At 35.5% G+C, this 26,933-nt stretch overlaps 1 protein-coding gene across 3 annotated transcripts in view; it reads right to left on the bottom strand.

Moving 5' to 3' along the window:
• LOC127837642 (uncharacterized) overlaps positions 1–26,933 on the bottom strand; it is a 64,853-nt gene that overhangs the window by 32,880 nt on the left and 5,040 nt on the right. For all 3 annotated transcript variants that reach the window (XM_052364880.1, XM_052364877.1, XM_052364879.1), the window contains 13 exons: positions 26,063–26,141; positions 25,128–25,209; positions 23,773–23,877; positions 21,945–22,020; positions 20,555–20,716; positions 16,965–17,029; positions 11,502–11,587; positions 10,483–10,586; positions 9,943–10,040; positions 7,491–7,582; positions 4,404–4,519; positions 3,412–3,468; positions 339–384 (listed from right to left, as the gene is read on the bottom strand). In XM_052364880.1, coding sequence (XP_052220840.1) covers positions 339–384; positions 3,412–3,468; positions 4,404–4,519; positions 7,491–7,582; positions 9,943–10,040; positions 10,483–10,586; positions 11,502–11,587; positions 16,965–17,029; positions 20,555–20,716; positions 21,945–22,020; positions 23,773–23,877; positions 25,128–25,209; positions 26,063–26,141 — 1,168 coding nt within the window. The remainder of the gene's footprint in view (positions 1–338; positions 385–3,411; positions 3,469–4,403; positions 4,520–7,490; positions 7,583–9,942; positions 10,041–10,482; positions 10,587–11,501; positions 11,588–16,964; positions 17,030–20,554; positions 20,717–21,944; positions 22,021–23,772; positions 23,878–25,127; positions 25,210–26,062; positions 26,142–26,933) is intronic.

Genomic DNA, 26,933 nt, shown 5'->3' on the forward strand with positions numbered 1-26,933 from the left:
AAGCTCATTTATGGCCATTTTTGACCTTTGAACTCAAAGTGTGACCTTGACCTTGGAGATATCGACGTAATTATTTCGCGCGACACACCGTCCAATGATGGTGAACAAATGTGCCAAATGATTTTAAAATCTGACAATGAACGACATAGTTATGGCCCGGACAAGCTTGTTCCGCCCGCCCGCCAGCCAGCCAGCCAGCCAGCCAGCCGCCCGCATTCGCCAATCTGATAACCAGTTTTTTCCTTCGGAAAACCTGGTTAAAAATATAAATGTGTTAAACCTAATTTCATGTTCCTTAAAAGCAAAACAGTTTGTACCTCTATAATGTTAATACTTACAAGACTTCATGCCAGGGTCAGAGACGCGAAGATTTTTCAGCCAATACTGAAACATGTTGAAATTGATTACCAGCAAAATCATCCATAACTTCATTGACCTCTTTTTTAATATTGGGTCAAATATGAGTACCAGATGCATTAGTTTAATGCTTCCTTTGTATTACAAGTTTAACAATAACAAGAGGGCCCTGTATCGCTCCACTGTTTTTTTATGCGAAAAAAGCGTGAAATGCGCATGGGTTGAAATGTACTAAGCATGTGACTTTCTCTTTCTATCCCTTGTTCCACTGGGCGCTTAAAGTTGAATGGGCGAGCATTTTTATATAAGGAAAACGTTACTACAGTGTTAACTAAACAGACTAAAAAGCCCGGGAATTGTCGCACAGGTCCTTTGCTTATAACGTAGGTACATTTATCTCTCCAAAAGATGTTGTCGTTCTTTCTATTTCACATATTTTAAGATGCTGAAGATCAAATCTACGCATGTTCTACAAGATAAATGAAAGTTTTTTCATTCAATCATGAATCTTATTCATAATTTCCAAAAAGTGTTTGTAGGTTAAAAAGTTTCTGTTACTTATATAGTTCATGACATATGCAAAATACTTAATGACGTAGGTCACCTGAACTTTACTTCATTCTTGAGGCATTAGTGAGTGTAGCAGGATTGTTAACGTGGTAAAGAAATTGTTTATTGTACAATGAAGATATTTGCCTGAGGAAACATAAAGTTAAGAGTTTTTCAGGTTCATGAGGTGCCGAAAGGCAGTAGGAATGATAACTTTGAAGAGGTTGTTTGTTAAACAAAGTAAATGTTTATGAGACAAAAATTGAATTATAATTCATCAAGATGTTGCGATCATGTCAACACTACTTGCATATGGCGTGAGGTTTAAAGAGATATCATGACAAACAATTAGCTTTACCTAACTTTCCTTCACTTTTTCCATCTGACGTTCCAATAGACCATAACTCCTTCTGAAGAGTTTGTTTTCGTTTTAAAAACAGCACTTCTGGTTTTAAAAAGGAGAAATTGCTCATGATGAGCAATTTCTCCTTTTATCACAATGATTTCTACCCCACCCAGCAAATTTATAAATATTCCCTTACACAATTTTTTCTCGTCTGCAAACATCTTTCAATTTGGGGCAGTCCAAAATGTTTCATTTGGTAAAGGGTTAACATTTATGGATAGTTAACATGTTGTCTACCTTTCACGCTCGACATGTATGCATTTATATCTTATTATTAAAAAGTTATTCCAAGTGTATTTTGATAAACTTTTAGTTTTAGAAGAAAATAGTTTATTCATCCCATAATGAATAAATAGCAAAAACGCATAAACATGCTTCATGTGGCCATGTTTTTTGACTTATCAAATTTTCTTGAAAAACTTTTTAATGGGAGCCTTCAAAGGAAAAATTTTGCCCCAAGGGCATAATTTGAACAAACTTGGTAGAGAACTATAATATGTCACTACATACCAAATTTGGTAGCCCTAGGCCCAATGGTTTTGACAGGAAGATTTTTAAAGTTTGCACAAAAGAGGCTTCGTATAAGAATATGTTCAGTTTTGTGACCCCTGGGGCAGGGTCAAATTTGAGCCCAGGGGAATAATTTGAACAAATTTGGTAGAGAAATATTTGATGTCACTACATAACAAATTTAGTAGCCCTAGGCTCTATAATTATGAACAAGAAGATGTTTAAAGTTTGCACAAAATAGGCCTTATTTCAGCGTATGTTCATTTTTGTGACCCCCGGAGCAGGGTCAAATTTGACCCCAGGGGCATTATTTGAAAAAACTTGGTAGAGAACTTTAAGATTTTAATACATACCAAATTTGGTAGCCCTAGACCCAATGGTTAAGGACAAGAAGATTTTTAAAGTTTGCACAAAAAAGGCCTAATATAAGCATATGTTCAATTTTGTGACCCCTGGGGAACGGTCAAATTTGATACCAGGGGCTTAATTTGATCAAACTTGGTAGAGGACTATTAGATGTCACTACATACCAAATTTGGTAGCCCTATGCCATACGGTTATGGACAAGAAGATTTTTAGAGTTTGCACAAAATAGGTCTTATTTTAGCGTATGTTCATTTTTGTGACCCCCGGGGCAGGGTCAAATTTTTACCCAGGGGCATTATTTGAATAGACTAAGTAGAGAACTATTAGATGTCACTACATACCGAATTTGGTAGCCCTAGGCCCTACGGTTATGGATAAGACGATTTTTAAAGTTTGCACAAAATAGGCCTTATATAAGCAGATGTTCATTTTTGTGACCCCCGGGGCAGGGTCAAATTTGACCCCAGCCGCATAATTTGAACTAACAAAATAGAGAACTATTAAATGTCACTTCATACCAAATTTGGTAGAAATAGGCCCAATGGTTAAGGACAAGAAGATTTTTAAAGTTTGCACAAAATAGGCCCAATATAAGCATATGTTCAATTTTGTGACCCCTGGGGAATGGTCAAATTTGATCCCAGGGGCTTAATTTGATCAAACTTGGTAAAGAACTATTAAATGTCACTTCATAACAAATGTGGTAGCACTAGGTCCAATGGTTATGGACAAGAAGATTTTTAAAGTTTGCACAAAATAAGCTTTATATAACTTATGTTTAATTTATTTACCCCCCCGGGCGGGGTCAAATTTGACCCCAGGGGCATAATTTGAACAAATTTGAAAGAGGTTCACCCCAGGAACATTTGTGAGAAGTTTTATCTGAATTGGACTTGTAGTTTAGGAGAAGATGTTTAAAGAAAAAGTTAACGCACAGACAGACGCACGACGGACACAGGACCATGACATTAGCCCCGCTGGCCTCTGGCTAGTGGAGCTAAAAACACTATAAAATATAGGGTGTTAAACACAACGCATCATCTAATTATGGTTTAAATGTGTCAATTATTTAAAAATAAATAAATAAATGGGAAAGATACGGCTCAAACAGAAATGTTTTAAAACTGCCATCCTTCAGGAGTTTCATGCAACTGCTAAAGGCTGCCTCTTTCAAAAAGGAAGGGGGTTAAAAACACAAATAAAATACATATTCATTCACATACCATTCCGTTAGCATCAACAGTAAATGCTGGATGAAGGATTCTGTCTCTAACACAGACCTGAAAACACACACATAAGGGCCTGCACTCACCAATTTTTATAAACACAGAAATAAATATTTGAGATGTGTTCTGAGAAAACTGGGCATAATGCATGTGCATAAAGTATTGTCACAGATTAGACTGTGCAGTCTGGACAGGCTAATCAGGGACGACACTTTCCACCTAAATTGGATTTTTGCTCAGAAGAGACTTCATTCAAACAAAAAGTATCATAAAAGCGGAAAGTGTCGTCCCCGATTAGCCTGTGCGGACTGCACAGGGTAATCTGGGATGACAATTTACGCACATGTATTATGCCCCGTTTTTCTCAGAACACAACTAATTTGTTTTACATCTCCCAATTAAACAAACAAAACACAGCAGAGTTAGATATATTTGTCCTCAACAGAATTGTTAATGTTCTTATATACTAGATATTAATAATTTTATCATAATTGAATAAGTTCCATTCTGAACTATTTGTCTGTCTATTGCATTGCTTTTCAACCACTTGCAGTCCAATTCCTATACGTTTGTTTATAGGATGATGAGAAAACAATCAGGTCAAATAATTTTTCTCACAATATTATCTATGACCAGCGCTTTTTTTCCTTCTTTATAAAGTAACCATACAATGTACTTTCCCAATTGAGGAAAAACTACAAAATTCCAAATGGCGTCTAAAAAATGCCCAAAATGAAGTAAATTGTAAATTTCGTTCCAAAAGTGAACTAATGAAATGACTATTGAAACTGAAAATTTCAAGCCAAAATGCATGTAAATGGATAATTGAGTTGGTTTGTGCAAGAAATTTTACAGACCCATAATTCCCAATAAGAAGATTTCAGGGTGCAAATTTTCTCAATATCAGGGCTTTTCGCACTTATTTTTCCCCTATAGGTACAGCACCAGTACATTTCCCAATAAAAAAATTATTGCTGAATGCCTCCTACAGGTTGTTCCATGAGGGTATCATGCAAGCTCTTCCACTGCATGAGCTTGTCGTAACGTCTGCGGACCATCGTGTCAGTGCGGCCCTTGAGCATCCCGGAGATCGTCAGCCATTCACCTGGTAAATCAAGTCAGTGTGTAGTACATTTGAGTCTCCTATGAAAACATGGCTCAAAGCATGTGCGTAAGGTGTCATCCCAGATTAGCCTGCGCAGTTTGTACAGGCTAACTATGGACATCACTTTCCGCCTACATAAGATTTCTAGATTTTTGTTAAGAAGGGATTTCATTTTAGCATAATAAATTCCATCGAAACGCAAAGTGTCATCCCTGATTAGCCTGCGCAAATTGCACAGGCTAATCTAGGATGACACTTCTTGCACATGCATTAAAGCCCTTTTTCAAAAAGCCATGCTCATATTTATCCAGTGTTATGGGATGCTCTGTCATATGGCCTCTGCCCAATCAGACTTATAAGTGGTGTTCAGGGGGATATTGCAAGAAACATGAGACGTCCAGTTAGGAAACACTAGCTGTCTGAGGACAGCACGTTTTGAGTTTTCATGTTCTTGTCCAAATTTCTGTGTGTTCTTTTTACCCAAACTGTTTGCATAGTATGTTTGGCTATCAAGTAAGTAATCATTTTTCTAATTTGGATGTGTATATACACTGCAACTCCAATATATCACGGTCCGTTATATCGCGTTGTCCAATATATCGCGAATCGGCTATGGCTCCCAAAAATCTGACGAGCATAATCCTTAAATAAAATGTTTTTATCTGAGAATTTGATGCATTAAAATCCGTTTCAAGCAAGTATTTTTCCCTTTTTTTCACCAACTTTAATCCAACAGTCATAATCCAGTTTTGACCAGATTGTTTGCTTACATTGTACATCACATTAACACCTGTGTACTGCGATAAACAAAAGACCCATTTGTCAAACATGACAGGTCATTTCGGGTGTTACAATTCTCTATTGAATTTGCTTTGAACTGCCGAAACGCACCAGTGCACACATGAAGGTGTACACAATTATAACAGTAAATGTCACAAGTCAATACTGACCTATCTCAACAATCTGTGTGCGTTAGATACAGTATACAATATAGATCAGTTAGTCACAATGCTCTACTATTAAACCCCATGCTGTGCATGCTTTTCATGAGAAATGAATGACGTCATTTTGTACATGGGTCTAATTTGTGCATGCTTTCTTGAACAATAAAACTCGGCAATGTTTTTCTGATTAAAAATTTAATTATACCCATTTGAAAATACTCACATGGAATAATGTTTTGTGTTATACCAATTAATGACATATGGATATAACACAAACTTGAATAAGGTTGGTAAATAGCGTGTTTTGAGATCGCATAATGATGCTAATGTATACATATACATGCATACATAAACTGACAATTTATATCGCGCGCCGGATATATCACGGTCGCAATCTTTGGACCCCTTCAACCGCGATATATTGGAGTTTGCAGCAAAATGGCAATTTGCTCTGGAGATCTTAAACTGAAATCATTTTTTTAAATATTGACCTGGATTTGGATCAAAGCCATCCCCATTGCAATCCCTGGACAAAAAAACCCAACAGAATTCTTCAATATTTGCTATAAGTGACCTTGACATTGACTCCAATATTCCTTTATACAATTCATGAAATTCCATGTTACAAATGGAGCATTTATGTATGTAGTTGCATTACACGTATAATAAGTCAATATTATTATTATTAAAGCGAGATTATAAGATTTTTTATACATGTTAAATTGTAATATATTGATGAAATAGGTTACAATTACACAAAATAGGCAAGAAAAATTATATATTAAATACGAATTTCATTAAATGCAGCAAAGACAAATTAGCGCCCTGAGCCAATTGTGCCGAACATATTTTCTTACAATAACCGAAGCATTTTTCTTTTTTTAGGACCAGAGTTAGTGTTCGTGTGTCGTATGAATACATATCTTTGCAGAAACAATTTACCTAACAATTTTGTTTATATACAATTCAGCAAAAACGCAATTTAATTCCTCAAAATTTCAAACAAGAGTTACCACATTTAAGTTATTTTGGTCAATTCAATTTGAAGAATACATGTTTTATGTTTATTTGAAATCTCTAAAACCATTCCTGAGAAAATGTCATAACAAAAAAAAAACTAGCTCAGAAGCCATAACCGATGCCTGGGCCAGTAAAATAGCTCCCTTTTCTTTGAAAGTCCAGCTGAAACTGGTGCTTTGACACATATCTATTTTTTGCTATGGCGGCCATATTGCGCAATAAAGCTGAACATATGAGCCTTGTTCTGGGAAAATTGGGCTTAATGCATGTTTGTAAAGTGTTGTCCCAGATTAGCCTGTGCAGTCTACACAGGCTTATCAGGGACAACACTTTCCGCCTAAACTTGATTTTCGGTAAGGAGGGACTTCCTTGAAACTAACAAGATGTGTTTGTCAGAAACAAACCTAGTGACCTGAAAATCAATAGGGGTCATCTGCCAGTCATGATCAATGTACCTATCAAGTTTCATGATCCTAGGCATAAACGTTCTTGAGTTATCATCCGGAAACCATTTTACTATTTCAGGTCACCGTGACCTTGAACTTTGACCTAGTGACCTGAAAATCAATAGGGGTCATCTGCTAGTCATGATCAATCTACCTATCAAGTTTCATGATCCTAGGCATAAGGGTTCTTGAATTATCATCCGGAAACCATCCGGATTATCATCTGCTAGTCATGATCAATCTACCTATCAAGTTTCATGATCCTAGGCATAAGCGTTCTTGAATTATCATCCGGAAACCATTTTACTATTTCGGGTCACAGTGACCTTGACCTTTGACCTATTGACCTCAAAATCAATAGGGGTCATCTGTGAGTCATGATCAATGTACCTATGAAGTTTCATGATCCTAGGCCTAAGCGTTCTTGAGTTATCGTCTGACAACCACCCGGTGGACGGACCGACCGACCGACAGACCTACCAACAGACCGACATGAGCAAAGCAATATACCCCCTCTTCTTCGAAGGGGGGCATAAAAATGTAGTCAGAAAAATATCTTACCTCCAATTTCGTTATATTTTCTCAGAATTTGTCTGTCTTCCGCATAGGAGAATGGGTCAAAATTGATAGCGGAATTCAAACAGTTGTGATACCTGTGAGCAGATAAATAGCATGTAAACATTCTGCTTATTTGTTTTGTAGGATGTTTTTTAATGTTCTAACAGTACTTCAGTACTCTATTCAGTCTACTCAGTATTCAGTCACTCTATCAACACATAATTTCCTTGAAATAGATTGATTACCATTACTTAGTAGACATACGGACAAACTTATGCAAGTAACTGACAACTTCCCTACTGAAATCAGAGGTAGGGATGAATGGCCTGAGAAATTATTTGTGTCTTGTTCTGAGAGAACCCTGCATAATGCATGTGTGTAAAGTGTCGTCCTTGATTAGCCTGACATTTTTCGTTAAAATGGAGTCTTTTCTTAGCAAAAATCCAATTGAAGCGGAAAGAGTTGTCCCTGATTAGCCTGTGCGGACTGCACAGGCTAATCTGGGACGACACTTTACGCACATGCATTATGCAGGGTTGTCATTATGTTTGCAAACAAAGGATTATTTTGGAATAGTAACCGATTAGGCCGGGGGTCAAGGGGGCCCCCTTGTGGGTCCAATCCAAGGTCCTGGTAGGGGGGCCAGGTTTGCCCCCCGACCGAAAACAAAATCTAAACATTTTGAGGGACAAAATACTGATATTCTCAGAGCAGAAAAAGTTAAAATGAGGTCTAAACTGAAGAGAAAATTTTAAGATTTTCACATTTTTAGTATACTGTGCAATGTTAAAACATATTATATTGATACATCTTTGTATGTTCCAATTCTATCCATTACCCGATAATCCAGTATTATTACGATTTTTATTTTCAAAACCAAAATACGGCCAATATTGAAGATGAATGTGTCAAAGAAATTTTGTAAACACAAAATTCCGTCATTTTACGCAAGTGCATATACAAATTGAATTGTAGGATTGGGGAATTCCAATTGAACATGCATGAATCGCGTGGCGCGATTTGAGAGCATTGATAACCGTTTATATTTAGTAATTACGACAAATCAAGAACTCAATCTAAAATGTTACATGTACCTCCTTTCAGAAAAGTTTGCGAAAGTAAATTTCTGAGAATAAAAACCCGTCATTCTTTAAATTTTTGCCAGGTACACTAGGTCTTCATTCCTGATTGTGATATTACTTGTCAGGTCATTCATGCATGTAGAACTATTATGTATGCATAGTTTGGCAATCTCAAAACACGTTATTTACCTACTTTATATTACCTTATGTGTTATGACCATTTGTATAACAAAATGCATTATTCAATTGAAGTATTTTCAAATGTGTATAATAAAATGTGTTATCCAAAATCGTTTTCAGATTTTATTATTCACGGAAAGTTAAGAAAATTCTAGCAACAAAGACACATTTCTTGTGTATTTCATGTACTGATGAAAATCCTACCATAATTAAACTTCATGTACAACATCGCGTCATTCTTCCTCGGGGAAAGTGTGGACTTTAATATTTAATTGATGAATAACAACTTCGTAGCACAGAGGTCGCTTATATTTTTTATTTTGGTAGAAAACTGTAGAGCATTTTTTTATATGTGGAAACTTTTTCTCTAACTAAAAATCTAGTTAATTACGCTTTATCTACAGTGCTACATTCCTTGAGATAAGGTCAGTAATAATCTGTGAAATGTACAGTTATTTGATACAGTTTCACGTGGGGTCGGTGTGTATTCGGCTGCCTGAGTGCGGAATGATTGATGCGCTTACCAAGAAGAATTTGATTGACAGCTGGAAAAATCAATATTGGCCACTCGCTGAGAAATTCATTGAAAACAGTAGCTCGTAGGCGGAGTTAATGGACTGGACCAAGTGTCGCTCTACTATACTACGGTTATTCCTCTTCAATTATTGTCGGTTTGCAAGATCAAAACTTCCAATCGCAATTTTAAAGATTCGGTAAAAACAACTGCTTTTCTTGAGATTTTAACCCATGAATTCGATCGGCAATCGATTAAAAATGACAACCCTGATTATGCCCAGTTTTCTCAGAACGCAACCCATTTCAAAACCAATGAGCACACAAGTTATGTGGCCAGACAAGGAATTGAACACTTGCTACTAGGATTTGTAGTCCTGTACTCTACAAACTGTGCTAACCAGCCCAGTTGTGGAAAAGCCGGTCCTGTGTAGCAATAGTTGTGCAAGATCATCAATTAAGGATCTTAATTCTCAAAATTTCCAAAGTCTTTTAAAGAACAACATTCTTGAGTGTCTTTTTTAATCAATTTGCGTTTGCAAGATTTATGACAATTTTATGATAGTTAGATTTCAAACAGACTTAATAATGAAATAATTTCATATATGTGACTGATATTTTTTTACCACAAAGAAGTTAAATTTTATTCAAGTGTAAAAAAACATAGTAAAAATACATACCTTTCACGGCACTGTTGGGCTGATCGTCCAGGTACAAACTGTTGAATGATCTGCCAGTCTTCTAAACCACCCAACATCTGAACTGAGGCTAATAGCATCTGGAAAACATCAACAAATAAATGTAACCAAGCTTTTGCCCATCACCGGAATATGATTCTCAAATTGAGCGCTAATTAAAAATAGGTACAAACCTCTGAGGTCCTTCTTGCATTACAGAGATACACAATTCAGCCAAATAATATTGATCTGACAAAAGCCAAAGCCTGGAGTTTTGTTAATGTTTGCTGTCAATCTGGAATATAACTCTATTATACATAGGGAATGAGAGTGGTTTACATTTTGATTCTTGTTAGCATACCAATACATTGTATATCTTTGATGAGAATGAGGGTTGATAACATTTGAGTTTTGTAGTGGGAAAACTGGGCTCAATTCATATGCATAAATTGTCGTCTCTAATTAGCCTGTGATGCACAGGCTTATCTATGACAACACTTTATACAAATGGGTAAGTTTTTCCAGAGAGCATATGTACACTACCATATCTTCTGCTTCAGACCACTTTCCTCGAGAGAAAGAGGAATCAATCTTTTCGTAGCGCTGTCGACACATATAGGCACTTCTCCTATCAATGTAGTATGCGACTGAAACAAACATTTATTAGACATTTTTAATATGACTTTACAATAAAATAATTTTGGTTATTTTCTTAAACAATAAAACACAATTTATTTCAACTAAAATTGAGCCTGTATGTATCAAGAAATCATGATTGCTCAGTTATCTCCCTTTTTCACTCTTTAAACAGGAAGTTCTCTGACAGAAGAAATCTCCCTTATTTGATAAATTTCCATTTTTTCTGAACAAACAGAAGAATAGTCACATTGATTCTTGATTAATCCTAACAGAATCAAAACATGACCAAAATAAATTAATGTAACACCATTACGAATCAATGCTCTACCAAGTTGAGTCCATGCCCAACCACAATGAACAACTTCACAAATATAATTAATTTATAACTGAACATGATAAAACAAGAGCTGTCACCATAGGATGACATATGCCCCCGATAAACGCTTTGGTAGAAGTTATGAGCATTTTTCGAAACCTAAACGCAGATTCCGAAACCTAAACGCAGACCCTAAGTTCAGGGTCGAGGTCCCAGGGGTCAAAATTTGTGTGCGTATGGAAAGGCCGGTCCATAAACACATGCATCCCAAATATAAAGGTTACATCTGAAGCAACATAGAAGTTATGAGCATTTTTCGAAACCTAAACGCAAAGTGTGACGGACAGACGGACAGACAGTGCGATAACTATATGCCCTCCTTCGGGGGCATAACAAAAAATCGCAGTAAATAAATGCCTCACCAGAACGAAAACTCAAGAATCTTAAATTAAAATTAAAAGGAATCACTATACATCCCAATAAACATTTTGAACAAAATGTAAAAAAGTCAATAGTGAAAAGAAATACTCAAACCGATAACCAATTACAATTATAATCGGAAAAGCCAATAAACATGACAAAATGGTGTGTGTGAAGGGCCCATCACCTTGCTGCCATGGTATTGTTCCTACGCCATACTTGCAGGTTTCTACAACTTCCTTCAAGAGTTCATCCTCAGCCTCTGTCCAGTCTCTGTGAAAAATGAAAAGTAAAAACACATGTTCTAGGAAAACTGGGCTTAATGCAAGCATGTGACGTGTCATCCCCTATAAGCTTGATACTTTTCGCTTTATTGGAATTGTTTATTTAAAGGAAGTCTTTTCTTGACGAAAATTAAGTTTATGCGGAAAGTGTTGTCCCTGATTAGTCTGTGCTGAATGCAAAAGATATTCTAGGATGACAATTTATTGTGAGGCATGGACATTAGCTGGGGTCAACTAGCCCATGGCCCCTAAAAAAGAAAAGTTATGTTATATTATTCAATACAAAGTATTTTACCCCTAGAGCCCCAGGCAGGGCCAATTTTTACCACAGGGAAAATCACGCCTCTTTGGCCTGGTTGTTTCAGAGATTTTTTTGTGTATTGTTATTCCACTATTAATGTATAAGTAAACATGTTAACCCTGGGGTGTGACAAGATTGAACCATGGGGCATGATTTTAACAGAAAGGACCAGCATAATATGTCACACTACACAAACCCCTGATGCTTCCAGTTTAAGAGATTTCAAAATTATTTACTAAAAAAATTGTTATAAAGCAAGTGACCTGCTTCGGCCATTAAAGACCCCAGGGGCATGATTTGAACAAACTTATAAGACAACCACTGTACGATGTTAAACACCAACTACTGCGGTTTTAGAGAGAGTACCTGAAGTTTTAACTTTCAAAACAAACATATAATTGCTCCGGTCACCTACATATGAAGAAGCAGACTTTAACAAGTTGAACAATTTTGAACAAGGGTCATCCAAGGATCATTCAGGGAAACATTCATTCAAATCTACACAGTGGCTTAAAAGAAGATGTTGCAAACTTGTCCTAAAAGCTCAAACGATGCAAAGGTAAGCTTAACAGCAACAACAATACCACAGTTTCTCTCTTGAAGAACAAAAGTTGGCCAAAGTGGTCACAAGGTTAGTTTTAAGTAAAGATAATATTTATTTTGGTTACATCCAGTCCATTCTCCAAAATAGGGATTCAGTAACTGCACATTCGTTGCGTCCATTAAGATATAGGTGAGCCTATAACATTAATTTTGATTACTGGGGCTTCTGTGTAGGCAACCAGTCATATCATTTGGGAAATCTAACATTTGACTTGGAAATCTAACATTTGACTTGGATATCTAACATTTGACTGCAAAATCTATCATTTGACTTGGAAAAATAACATTTTACTTGGAAATCTAACATTTGACTGGAAAATCTATCATTTGACTGGGAAATCTATCATTTGACTGGGAAATCTATATTTGACTGGGAAACCTAACATTTGACCAGGAAATCTAACATTCCACTGGGAAATCTAACATTTGACCGGAAAATCTAACATTTGACCAGGAAATCTAGCATTTGACTGGGAAATCTAATTATGGTTCACCTGTTCTATACTCAATGTTGTATGACATGGAATTGCAAAGTGGGCACCATGATAAACCAGATCTAAATAGAGAATAATTGTTTAAATTCAGGACGATTGCAATTAACACATTTTGGGCTTCAGCAAATAATCTTAATAGGATAATTGCCAAACAAACATCATTTTGTTAGTTTTTAAATACAGTCTAACCTGTCTTCAGAGACCACCCAAGGTGAATCTAGGAAGTGGTCTCTTAACTGAGGTGGTCTCTGAGTACAGGTTGACCTGTCAGACCAGTTGGTCGTTGTTAATGCAACACATTAGCATATGTCAGTAGATGCATGTGTATCTCGCTTTATTATGTACATTATACATTTAAATATATGCTAAGTGTTCGTTTTTATAGAAATATATACAGAAAAAAAGTTGTTTGTTGTTGAATTGTATTTAATACATTAATATACATTTATTTAATTAAAAAAAATACATAAACATATTTACCTAATACATCAAACTTTACATACAAATAAATACAAATTATGCCACTACAAATACAATATGTAACAGTCATATAATTAAACAATAAACATTGCAATAATACATGTACATACATATCAAATAACAAGCATACATATCAAGCATAGCAACAATGAACATTATATTTACATGGAACAGCATACACATATTTACACATTACAACAATATTAAGATGGCCTGAAAAAGAAATCCTCAATCTTGGTCTGTTTCACCTTCTCTCCATTCATGGCTATATCCCCTATCTGGTTGCTGGCTTCCATCAATGTCGCTAGTAGATCATGGTGTAGATTACCGTCATATTCTTCAATAATTTCTCGTTTTCTTTTCATCACCGACTGTTTTTGTGTCTTGCTAACACCCATCTCGGTCGCTACAGCCCTACAGCTCCTCCCGGATTCAAGCATTTTTAGTGCTTTCATCCGCTCTTCCAATGTAAGACACTTTCGTTTAGAAGAAGACATGTTGCGCTGTTTGTGTACTTTTGCAAGTGCTTGAAAAATTATTTACCTCCCTTTTTATACTGCTGTCCGTTACAAACTTACCTTTGAGTAAATATTGTCATTGTAATTAAAACAATTATTTGCAAACTTTAAGTACACAAATAATTAATGTCAGCCGAGTTTTCACAGTTTGCTCCCGATAACAGCGTTCAAGCGTGGATGCCAATTAGCGGATTAACACCTGCATTGTTAGTTGAGTGTCACCATCGCTTAGAAACTTCACTGCGAGACTGCAAAATGGTCGCTTACTGTCGTAACGAGTGTTAATTTGTAAGAAAAACAATGGTCCTTGGTTGCTGATTTAAGGTGGTCGTTAAGTAAAGCCATTTTTAATTGATTTTAGCTTGGGAGGAATTAATAACGGTCATTTAGGGGGGTGGGTCGATTAATGCAAGTGGTCGGATGTGCAGGTTAGACTGTATTGTCAAAAGCACAAAGAAACTGTCTATAAGTGCAAATGTCAGCTAACCTGTATTTAAAACACATTCATATGGTACTTGCAACAAAGATAAATTTCATTAATTACTGTTAAACAACAAGAAACCGTCAGAGATGGGTGAAGCTCCCAAAGATTTTTTTTGTTACAATATTGCAACTTTATTTAGACAAGAGCACCGCCTTGCGGGTGCAGACCGCTCATCTATTTTCTTTTTAAAGGTGAAGGGACTCTCATTTTCAATCACAAAGGAGGGAGGGGTGGAGTGAAGAGGGGTGTATAGTGTGGGGGTGTGGAATTTATTACATTATCTTCCAAAAATGCGGAAAAAAACGCAAAAAAAAAACAAAAAAAACGGGGGTGGGGGGGGGTGGGGGGGGGGAGTGGGTGGGGATTCTTGGGTGCGATGGTTGGACGGTATTTCAAACATAAAATAATAACAATAAATATTTGTGTTTTTTAACCGTTTCAAAAAAAAAATTACAAAAATTGAGGGGGTGGGGTGGGTATAGTGTGAGGGTGTGGTGGTAATTTGTGAGATTATCTTAAAAAAAAAAATAGGGGGGGGGGGGTGGGGGGAGGGGGGGGATTCTTGGGTGCGATGGTTGGACGGTATTTCAAACATAAAATAATAAAAATAAATATCTGTGTTTTTTAACCATTTAAAAAAAAATGGGGGGGGGGGGGGGGGGATGGGGTGAGGTGGGGGGGTATAGTGTGAGGGTGTGGTGGTCATTTTTGAAATGATCTTAAAAAAAAAAAAAAAAAAAAAAAATTAGGGGGGGGGGGGAGAGGGGGGGGGGGGGGAAGGGGAGGGGGGGGGGCATGGGGGATGGTTTGGGTTGAGTCTATTGTGGTATGTCAAGTAAGAGTAGTTTTGTCAAAATATCAATCAAATCTAATCATAAATAAAGAAGTTATGGCAATTTTAGCAAAATTTAATAATTTGACCTTGAGAGTCAAGGTCATTCAAAGGTCAAGGTAAAATTCAACTTGCCAGGTACATTAACCTCATGATAGCATGAAAGTATTTGAAGTTTGAAAGCAATAGCCTTGATACTTAAGAATTAAAGTGGATCGAAACACAAAATTTAACCATATATTCAAAGTTACTAAGTCAAAAAAGGGCCATAATTCCGTAAAAATGACAACCAGAGATATGCAACTTGTCCTTTTACTGTACCCTTATGATAGTTTGCGAGTGTTCCAAGTATGAAAGCAATATATATGATACTTTAGGGGTAAAGTGGACCAAAACACAAAACTTAACCAAATTTTCAATTTTCTAAGTATAAAGGGCCCATAATTCCGTCCAAATGCCAGTTAGAGTTACATAACTTTGCTTGCACAGTCCCCTTATGATAGTTAATAAGTGTTGCAAGTATGAAAGCAATAGCTTTGATACTGTAGGAATAAAGTGGACCTAAACACAAAACTCCAAATTTTCAATTTTCTAAGTATAAAAAGGGCACATAATTCTGTCAAAATGCCAGTCAGAGTTACATTACTTTGCCTGCACAGTCCCCTTATGATAGTTAGTAAGTGTTGCAAGTATGAAAGCAAAAGCTTTGATACTTAAGGAATAAAATGGACCTAAACACAAAACTTAACCAAAATTTTCAATTTTCTAAGTATAAAAAGGGCACATAATTCTGTCAAAATGCACGCCAGAGTTATCTATCTTTGCCTGCCCAGTCCCCTCATGATAGTAAGTAAGTGTACCAAGTTTGAATGCAATAGCATTGATACTTTCTGAGAAAAGTGGACCTAAACGCAAAACTTAACCAAAATTTTCAATTTTCTAAGTATAAAAAGGGCACATAATTCTGTCAAAATGCACGCTAGAGTTATCTAACTTTGCCTGCCCAGTCCCCTTATGATAGTAAGTAAGTGTACCAAGTTTGAATGCAATAGCATTGATACTTTCTGAGAAAAGTGGACCTAAACGCAAAACTTAACCGGAAGCCGACGCCAACGCCAACGCCGACGCCAAGGTGATGACAATAGCTCATAATTTTTTTTCAAAAAATAGATGAGCTAATAAAAGGAAATGTCTTGAGGGCACAGTAGTTGGGGGGGACAAGAATTTTTTTATAGAAAATTTCAAAGGGCCATAACTCTATGAAAAATCATCCAACCAGAACCCGCTGATAATATGCACATCTCCTCTTGGTAGTGAAGCTTCTCATAAAGTTTCATTGAATTCCGGTCATTAGTTGCTGAGATATAGCCCTGGCAAGAATTGCACTATATGTACAGTTAATGGAAAATTTCAAAGCGCCATAACTCTGTGAAAAATCATCCGACTAGAACCCGCTGATAATATGCACACCTCCTCTTGGTAGTGAAGCTTCCCATAAAGTTTCATTGAATTCCGGTCATTACTGAGAAATAGCCCGGACAAAAATTGTGCACGGACGGACAGACGAAGCGGCGACTATAATTATGCTCCCCCCAAAATAAATTTTGGGGGAGCATAAAAAACACATGAAATATACAGCAATGGCCTTACTAACCCTTGTTCATAGTCAAAGTTGTTAACTTGGTAATGTTGAAGGCACTGATATGGCGTTCTTTTAGTCTGAAAAACAAAAAATGAAAACTTTAGTTTTATTTATAATCTGTATCTTTTAATAATGTGTGCTTAAAATGTTACACATATTTGAATGTTCCTAACTATGTCAAATCACTTATTTACTTGTTTTTTTAATGATTTTTTATTTTTTATCATATGAAACTGAAACATACAAGTTATCAATTATTTGATTAAAGATACAGTAGGCATCTATAAAAACCCATTTATCATCAATTTTTGACAGCACTTTGGCATGAATGAAACATGCTTTGTTTACTCTCAGTGATGTACTTTGATTAAAGTGTGGTTATAAATAATAACATACGTGAGTTTTCAAACAAAACCAATCACTTTGTACTTTTTACTGAAATCATTCCCAATACTCTGCATATTCAGCCACATGCACATTGTTTCACACTCTATAAAAAACTTAACAAATATAAACAGAATTTATTTCCAGAATTTCTACAAATACTTTCCAAATTAAAAGCCATGGGATTTCACTAGATGAGAGAATGAAAATGCTCTAACAATTTGAGTGAATAATCTAAATATATATATACATCATTTTTTCCACTTAACCACAACATTATATTTAATCTTGAACATATACTGAATTTCAATCCAAATAGAATCGTGCCAAGCAATACAGTAAATACAGTAAATACTTCCAATAATAATGAGCCATACTTCCAAAAATGAGCACATTAGTTTGGTTTGTATGTCAAATTCTCAAACCTTAATGAAAGTCTTGTTGGTTTGTATGTCAAGTTCTCAAACCTTAATGAAAGTCTTGTTGGTTTGTATGTCAAGTTCTCAAACCTTAATGAAAGTCTTGTTGGTTTGTATGTCAAGTTCTCAAACCTTAATGAAAGTCTTGTTGGTTTGTATGTCAAGTTCTCAAACCTTAATGAAAGTCTTGTTGGTTTGTATGTCAAGTTCTCAAACCTTAATGAAAGTCTTGAGAATATAAATGAGTCTAGCTCTGGAAAAATGGTACTTGATGCATGTATGAGAAGTATTTTCCAAGATAAGCTTTTGTACTTTCCCCCTTAAGAAGAGACAACCTTTAAACAAAGTTCAATAAAAGTGTCGTCCTTGATTAGCTTGTGTGGACTTGACGGGGTAATCTAGGACAACACTTTACGCACATGTATTAAACCCCATTTCTAAGAGCGAGGCACGACTCTAGTTCAACACATACCCCTAGCTGCTTAGCTATAAATCTACAGTTTAATCTCAATCCTAAAAGACTGGCGCCAAACAATACAGCTAACTCCTCTTATGCTAACAAGCAAAACTTCTAAATCAGAAGCTGGCAAGTTTTTACTTCCTATTCTCTTAAGGAGGTGCATGTCCTGTGAGTATAACTCTAGATCTTCACAAATATAGCTCTAGATCAACGCGAATACAGCTTTATATCTACACAAAACAACTCTAGATCTATGGTAATACAACTATACATCTAGGTGAATACAACTCTAGATCTCCACAAATGTAGCACTAAATGTACATGAATATACCTCTACATCTACACAAATAACACGCTAGATCTATACAAATATAGCTCTAGATTTAAATGACTACAACTTAGATCTACATGAATACAACTCTAGATCTTCACAAATATAGCTCTAGATCTACACAAATGCAACTCCAGATCTACAGAATACAACTCTAGATCTTTGTGAATACAACTCTTGATCTTTACAAATATACCTCTAGATCTACACAAAAAAAGTTCTACATCAAAACAAAAACAACTCTAGATTTACACAAATACAACTCTAGATCTACACAAATACAAATCTCGATATACACAAATGTATATAAATCTAGTACTGTGTGAATACAACTCAAGATCAACACAAATAAAGCTCTAGATAAAAAATAAATACAACTATAGATCTACACAAATACAACTCCAGACCTTTGTGAATACAGCTCTAGATATACACAAACACAACTCTAAATCTATGTGAATACAACTCTAGATCTACACAAATACAACTCTAAATCTATGTGAATACAACTCTAGATCTACACAAATACAACTCTAAATCTATGTGAATACAACTCTAGATATACACAAATACAACTCTAAATCTATGTGAATACAACTCTACATTTACACAAATACAACTCTAGATCTACACAAATACAACTCTAGATCTATGTGGATACAAGTCTAGATCTATGTGAATACAGGGGTTCCACTGGCCCAAAAAAAGTTGTCGCCACTTTTTCGCGGCGTGAATACTGTCGGTTATTCCACCTTATTAATAAGAACAATCATTTTAAGAAACCTTACTACATTAATGTCATTGACTATATTATCACTTCAAAAAGTATGTTATTTCATAAAAAAACAATAAGTCCCTTCATAAGTCATACCTTCATAAGTCTTAATAAGCTTTATTTGTATATAAATAACATTTTTTTCAACTTGATAAACAACACAGATAACCAAAATAATGTAATAATGTTAACATCAATGTATTAAACAGTATGCTGCATAAATGTTTCGAAATTATTTAAACATAAAATCACACCAATGTTCATCATTTGAAAGGGAATCAGAAAATAAAGCATCTCACTTCAAAGTTTTTAACAGTTACATTTGGTCATTTGGACATGATATACATCAGCTTTTGTTGTTAACAAGTTTTCTGTTTGTGGTGGATGATTTCCAGGTTCAATTAAATGACTGTTGTTCACGCCTTTTTTCTGATAGAAAGGCCCAGATAAATGCCACCATCCATTCTAGTTGCCTGAAATAACATAAAACATATTTTTACAAACTACCAACATCAAACCAACACATAAATGTCCCTATCTTTAAATGTCCGAATTTAACATATCCGAAATATAGTACATCGAGTGAATGTTTTATATTTAATTCAGAAATTGTTGTTATCTTAATCAATTTATATCCTTCCCAGAACATTACAATAATGAATCTATTAAACAGAAATGCTCACAAATACCTGTTGAAACAAGTTTTTATTTGTTGATGTGGAGAAATTAAATGCTTTTGCCAGCCCCATGGTTTTGATTTTAACAAAGAAATAGCGGGCCTAATAATCATTATAATTATTGATCGTCGTGACAGTTTGTCCCCACGTTACTTAACTTATTGCTCAATATCATAAAGGAGCCGTTAATTCGATAATAACCCCCATAAAACTTGACAATAGCAGTAAAAACACCGTTTGTAACACTTACACGCTTCGGTGATTTCTAATGCACTCTGCACTGTAGGTCGCTTACATCGTCGTAAATCAATATTTACAACTGACAGACGCTGGCCGCTAATGCTCGGTCGCGTGCTTTCGACTAGCAGTACATTTTCGGATAGGATTTTACCGATTTTTTGAAAATTGCCACTTTAAAAAAATTGGAGCCACATTTAAAAATTTAGCGCCATTTGGCGCCAATGGCGATCGACAGCGGAACCCCTGGAATACAACTCTAGATCTACACAAATAAAACTCTAGATCTATGTGGATACAACTCTAGATCTGTGCATACCCCCAGCTGGTCAGCTATCAGTCTCCAGTTCCTCATGCCGTGTTGCTCCACCAGCTCCACCAGTCTCGTCTCTTCTGTCTCTGTCCAGCGGGTCTTGTTGATGCCCGGCTGCAGCGCGTTCATCCACATGTACTGGCATTCCAGGGGGTCAAACTTTGGAAACTATTCATGTGTAAAATATGGGAAACTGGGGTTATATGTGAAATATGGGAAACTGGGGTTATATGTGAAATATGGGAAACTGGGGGTCACATGTGAACAATAAGAAACTGGGGACATATGTGAAATGTGAGAAACTGTGGACATACAGGAAATATTGGAAATTGGGGTCATATATGAAATATGAGAAACTGGGGTCAACATAAAATATGGGAAACTGTGTTCATATGTGAAATTGTCCCCATGTGAAATATGGGAAACTGGGGTCATCGTCAGTGATATTTTTTTGTCTTATTTGGAAAAGTACCCATACCAGTCCTTTGTGGAAAAATTGAGTCGTGAAAATCTCAAAATTGGGACAAATCAAGTCATGAAAACCTTGAAATTGGGAAAAATCGTGTAGTGAAATCGTCAAATTGGGAAATTAGTGTATTTGAAATTTTGCTAACAAATACCGTTAAATTGAGAATTACTGATCAGATGTCAAGTTGTTAAAGGGGTCATCCAACGTTTTGGTAAATTGACAAAATTATAAAAAGTTGTTTCAGATTCACAAATATTCGTTTTTGTTATGATTTTTTTGAGGAAATAGTAATACTGACCATTTACCATGCTCTTAAATATCCATTATATACATCTTTTGACGAGGATTGCTTTGATATGTAAAAAAATACATCCGCTCTAAGCATGAGCATGGATGGTCAAGTGGTCTAGTCGGAAGACTTTTTAAACCAGGACACCAGGAATCCGTGGTTCGAGTCCTGTTGAGGGTTACTTTTTGTTCCTTTTTTTAAATTGTATTCTTGTTTTTTTACTGGAGATTTTTAGGTCAAATGTTTAAATTTATGATATAATGACATGCTTCAATACATGCCAAAATCTGTTGGACGGCCCCCTTAATATCATATTTACTAAGGTTCTAGCCATAGAGCTGCACAAGAAAATTAATTAAAGTTCATAAAAAAAAGAATTAACCTTTATTTGGGAAATTTGTAATTTTTCCCAGATTGGGAAAGTGCCGTTTTCCGGTTCTTAACAAAGAAGGAAAAAAATCGCTGTAAGTGAAAAAAGACATGAGACAGAGAATTTTGTTTGCTGCTTTGATATGGATATGGTAACCATCGAATTGATCATCCAAATTTTTTATTGTGAACTTTGGAAATTCTGAATTGTTTACATTGGGAATGTTGCATGGAAAACTATTGCAATGATAACAAGAAATGTGTTGTACCGTATTGACAGATATCTTCAAGTAATCAATCTTGCTGTAGTCTATCTTTTGCAGAAGCTCATCTACAGGCATTTTTCTGAAAAGTCATTGCAGAATAGAATGAAAAGTTAATAAATTCAGCCAAAACATTTTTTACTAAACAAGCAAATTGATTGAATTGATATCACCTGCCAAATAAACTTTGTTAATGGATCTGTGCAATTTCCTTGATATACAGCATAATCATTAAGTGTATGGTAGTAATAAATACGTGATAATTACGTGAAGTGGAATTGTTTTTTATGAATTGCAATTCTCTGATTCTACAAACCAATGAAGTTTCATGTTAAAATGTTGTGTCATATCTGAAATATAGCCCTGAAAAGTTCCATCATACAAAAACAACAAAGGACAATAACTTTAATAACTCTTATTAAGGAAAATGAGGGTTTATGGTTCTTATACATGGCACTTCTCCTCTATAATAGTAATACACCCATGAAGTTTTATTTTGAAACCTTGCATGGTATCTGAAATATAGCCCTGAAAATTCATCATACAAAACAACAACAAAGGGCAATAACTCTTATTGATGAAAGTGTAGGGTTATTGTTCATGTGCATGGCACTTCTCCTAACAGATATCTATACACCTATGAAGTTTCATTTTGATGTCTTATATAGTTTCTGAGATATAGCCCAAAACAGTATTTGACAGACGGACAGACCGACTGACAGGCCGACTTTATATCCCTCAAGGCGGTGAATAATAATGATAAATCCATTATGTAAACATCTTAAATCTCACAACTATAAACTGTTGTTATCAGATTCAATCTGCATTCAATCTTAGTACTACTGTATACAGGGCTTGATTTTTAGAAACTGGAGATAGAGTTGATGCCAAATGATTTGAGTAATAATGGCAACTAGATTTTTTAAAACAAATACAAGCAAGAGATGTGTTTGTCAGAAACACAATGCCCCCTTCTGCGCCGCGTTGAAGCCATATATTTGACCTTGAAGGATGACCTTGACCTTTCATCACTCAAAATGTGCAGCTCCATTAGATACACATGCATGCCAAACATCAAGTTGCTATCTGAAGCGAAATAGAAACAAGGGACAAAATTGTCACAAAACCAGGTTTTCATTGTGAAAAAAAAATCTGAAAATTAACCCCCTTTGTAAGTTTGTTTTTAAAAAAAATCTATTTTTAGTCGTGGCGACCTTGACATTGGAGATATTGACGTGATTCTTTCGTGCGACACACCGTCCCATGATGGTGAACAAATGTGCCAAATGATTTTAAAATCTCACAATGAATGACATAGTTATGGCCAGGACAAGCTCATTTGTGGCCATTTTTGACCTTTGAACTCAAAGTGTGACCTTGACCTTGGAGATATCGACATAATTATTTCGCGCGACACACCGTCCAATGATGGTGAACAAATGTGCCAAATGATTTTAAAATCTGACAATGAACGACATAGTTATGGCCCGGACAAGCTTGTTCCGCCAGCCAGCCAGCCAGCCAGCCCGCCAGCCAGCCAGCCAGCCAGCCCGCCCGCATTCGCCAATTTAATAACCAGTTTTTTCCTTTGGAAAACCTGGTTAAAAATGAGCATTTTTCGAAACCTAAATGCGAAACCTAAATGCAATGTGTGACGGAAAATCAGACAGACTGTCCGATCACTATATGCCCTCCTTCTGGGGCATAAAAATCCCAAACTTAAGTTGTTTTTATAATTAAAAAACTTCATAATTTCTGATTCAAGATGAATCAAGTATTCTGTACCTCTAAGGAAAACATGCCCTGATAGCATGAATACATGAGTAAGGCCTACTTTATTTGCTCTATTTCGTTGGAGAGACGTTCCACATTTGCCTGGCTCTCAGCTATCTCCTGCTCTGTAGAACACTCATTGGCTCTCTCAATCTCCAGGTTTAGTCTGCAGATACAGTATATGAGACTTGAAACGATAGACTAGAACCAATATTCACCCAAAAAAATTCTTAGAATATTCTTTAAATTGGAGTATTAAATTATTGTTTTACTTTTGAGACAATTTTGGCATGAAACCACCTTTATCTATATCATGCTTTATGAAAAACATTGTCTAGTTGATATAATCACCAGTGGTAGCTTAAATATATTTAAACACTTTTTTATTTTTCTTGATTTTTGAATTATTTATTATTAAGTCTACGAATGGGTTGATGTATAGTTGTATACAGGTCCAGTGCTTACTCTGTCATTCACCAAATTAGCCAAAGTCTACAAATGGAAAATTTGACTTAAGACATTTATACTTGGCTACAACTATTTCTTCATAAAACCCCATAAAATAGCTTAAATGAGCAGTATTTTGCCGTACATAGGCGTATTGGGCTAAAGAAATGGTTTAGGCAGGGGCGGCATTGTTTATTAATGGCACATACATGCATACAATGTATGCACAGTCACCAAATCACAAGAAGGCCCTGATGGCCCCTGTCCACTTAACATGGGTCCAGATTTCCCCTAAACAAAATCATTCCATATCACACCTGAGTTTAAAGGACACCAAGCTATTACTGGCAATTACCAGTATATTTCAGTCTGTAAGCAACATTTTACCTGTGTATGGCAACCTAAGTAAGATTGGACTGTACAGTTTTATATTTCAAAACATTTTACAAAAGCACTAACTTGCACATACATTTTATATTAAGTTTTAGATGTGAGCATGATAATAAATGGTCTAGTCTATGAGGGATTGAAGAAGGCTTTAACGATTTACCACTTAGATATGTATTTTGACACATTTGTAGTCCCAGAGAAATTTACATTAAATTAAATACCTTTCTCACTTAATTTAAGTTTTAAAAGCTTCATTTCCAACCCTTAGTTACTGATGAGCAGCAAACAGCATAAAACCTAAACAGACTGCGGGTTATTTGCAGGCTGTTCTGGTTTTATGCTGGTTGCAAAAGCCATCTTCACTTTGCTTCTTATGGGGGAGAGGGTTAAAAATATTTTTATTTTTTTACCTGATTCAAGGACTTTATTCAATTCGTAATATATGTTTATCAATCAATTTACAAAGACAAGAAGACTTCAATAACCATATGTACTGTGTTTTGAGTTCCTTCAATTTTTTTTTTCACTTGCACAAATTACTTATTCATGAACAGCAAGATATAAATAACTGTAGCCTACTTGTTGAGAACAGGTCTTAGAAGTTGTTGATACCCGTCACTCTGGACAGCCTTCAACAGCATCTGTCGCTGATGTCTCGTCCCTGAAACACATCGGCCATTCTTCAACCTGATAAGCTTAACAAATTTGAATTTGTTCACCAATCTCTAAAAAAATCAGTGAACAAGTTTTCTTTCAAACATCAGAAAATATGTATAAGAAACAAGCATAAAATTGCTAAAACTTGTAAAATAAATGTCAGCAACACAAGTCCAAACGTGTTATTTTGTGATGTTTCATTTGTTCTCCACCCTCTGGCCCTATGAGATGGGTCAACACAACAAATGTGAAAAAATGTAAAAATAAATCTATTTTGGCAGTTACTTTGTACAAAATAAATCAATCTATTATGGGCAGTTTGTAATCGGCAAATTAACATATTATGATCTCTTACCATTAAGTTAAGTACTTGACTAAGAAATATCTTAGATTTACTACATGATTACATAATATCCCTAGAATGGTCCCACTTTCCACCCTGTCCCTTTGACCAGCACCATGTTCTTTTTCATATCTTAGATCTTTCACTATGAATGGGAATATTTGGAATTACATTTTAAACACAAATAGCATGAAATGGCAGGGATTTTTCCCAGTGAAAAATCAGGTCCAGTATTCGACCCCTTTCCCGATGAAAAAAGTATATATTTTTCCCCTATGGGACATTAAAATTCCCAATTGAAGTTTTCCAATTTTATAAATATTTGTTTAATATTTCAACATCTTCCATCAAGCCATATAAAATCAACCTTAGTATAAATAATACTGAAAATACTTCTATTCTCAATTTGAAGCATTTTTTAGCAAAATAGCAACAAAAGGGAATTTTCCAAATTCAAAGGGACCAGGCCCCATTCCAAAAATGGTGAATAAAACACTGAATGTTCAATACTTACAACCCGTTTTTGGTCTCACATATTGTTTGGATTCATTCATTTTTTGTTTAGTGATAACATCCTCATTCGGCGGGGGAATCTGAAACATGCATATGAGCATTTAAAACAAGAGATGTGTTTGTCAGAAACACAATGCCCCAGATTGCGCCGCTTTGAAATACAATTTCAACATATCATTTGGCAGGTTAAGAAATTATCTCCCTTTTAAAGCTTATTACTTCCCTTGGATTTGTTTTTTTAGACCTTTGACCTTGAAGGATGACCTTGACCTTTCACCACTCAAAATGTGCAGCTCGATGAGATACACATGCATGCTAAATATCAAGTTGCTATCTTCAATATTGCAAAAGTTATCGCAAGGTTAAAGTTTTGAGACATACACAATGACAGACAGACAGGCCAAAAATAACATACCCCAGATCTTTTGATCCGGGGGCATAAAAAGTATTGCTCAATTATGGAAAATACTGAACATGCCTCTACAAGGGCTTAAACAAAATTTGAAACTGGCTGTATTATTTCCATGCCTAATAACTCACTAGAAAAATATGTATAACAATAAAAATGTATTTTTGAAACTGAAAAAAAAACTGAGCATGCACAAGTTAATTATAATCTTTTAATAACCCCTAAGCTTCTTATAACCCGATACTTCTTACATGGATTTTAAACATGCGTTTATTTGCTGAGGCATATCACACCCACTTGCTGCATTAACTGTTAAGCCAACCGGATGAATGTTTAAGTTGTATTCACGTGTGAACTTATAATTATCCATATGTACAATAACAATGTTGTCTGCATTATCTGATAACAGTAACGAGTTTAAAACTGGCTGCGAACGTTATCCAAAACAAAAGTAAGGAATTTA

This window comes from Dreissena polymorpha, chromosome 7 (genome assembly GCF_020536995.1).
Source record: "Dreissena polymorpha isolate Duluth1 chromosome 7, UMN_Dpol_1.0, whole genome shotgun sequence".
NCBI lineage: Eukaryota > Metazoa > Mollusca > Bivalvia > Myida > Dreissenidae > Dreissena > Dreissena polymorpha.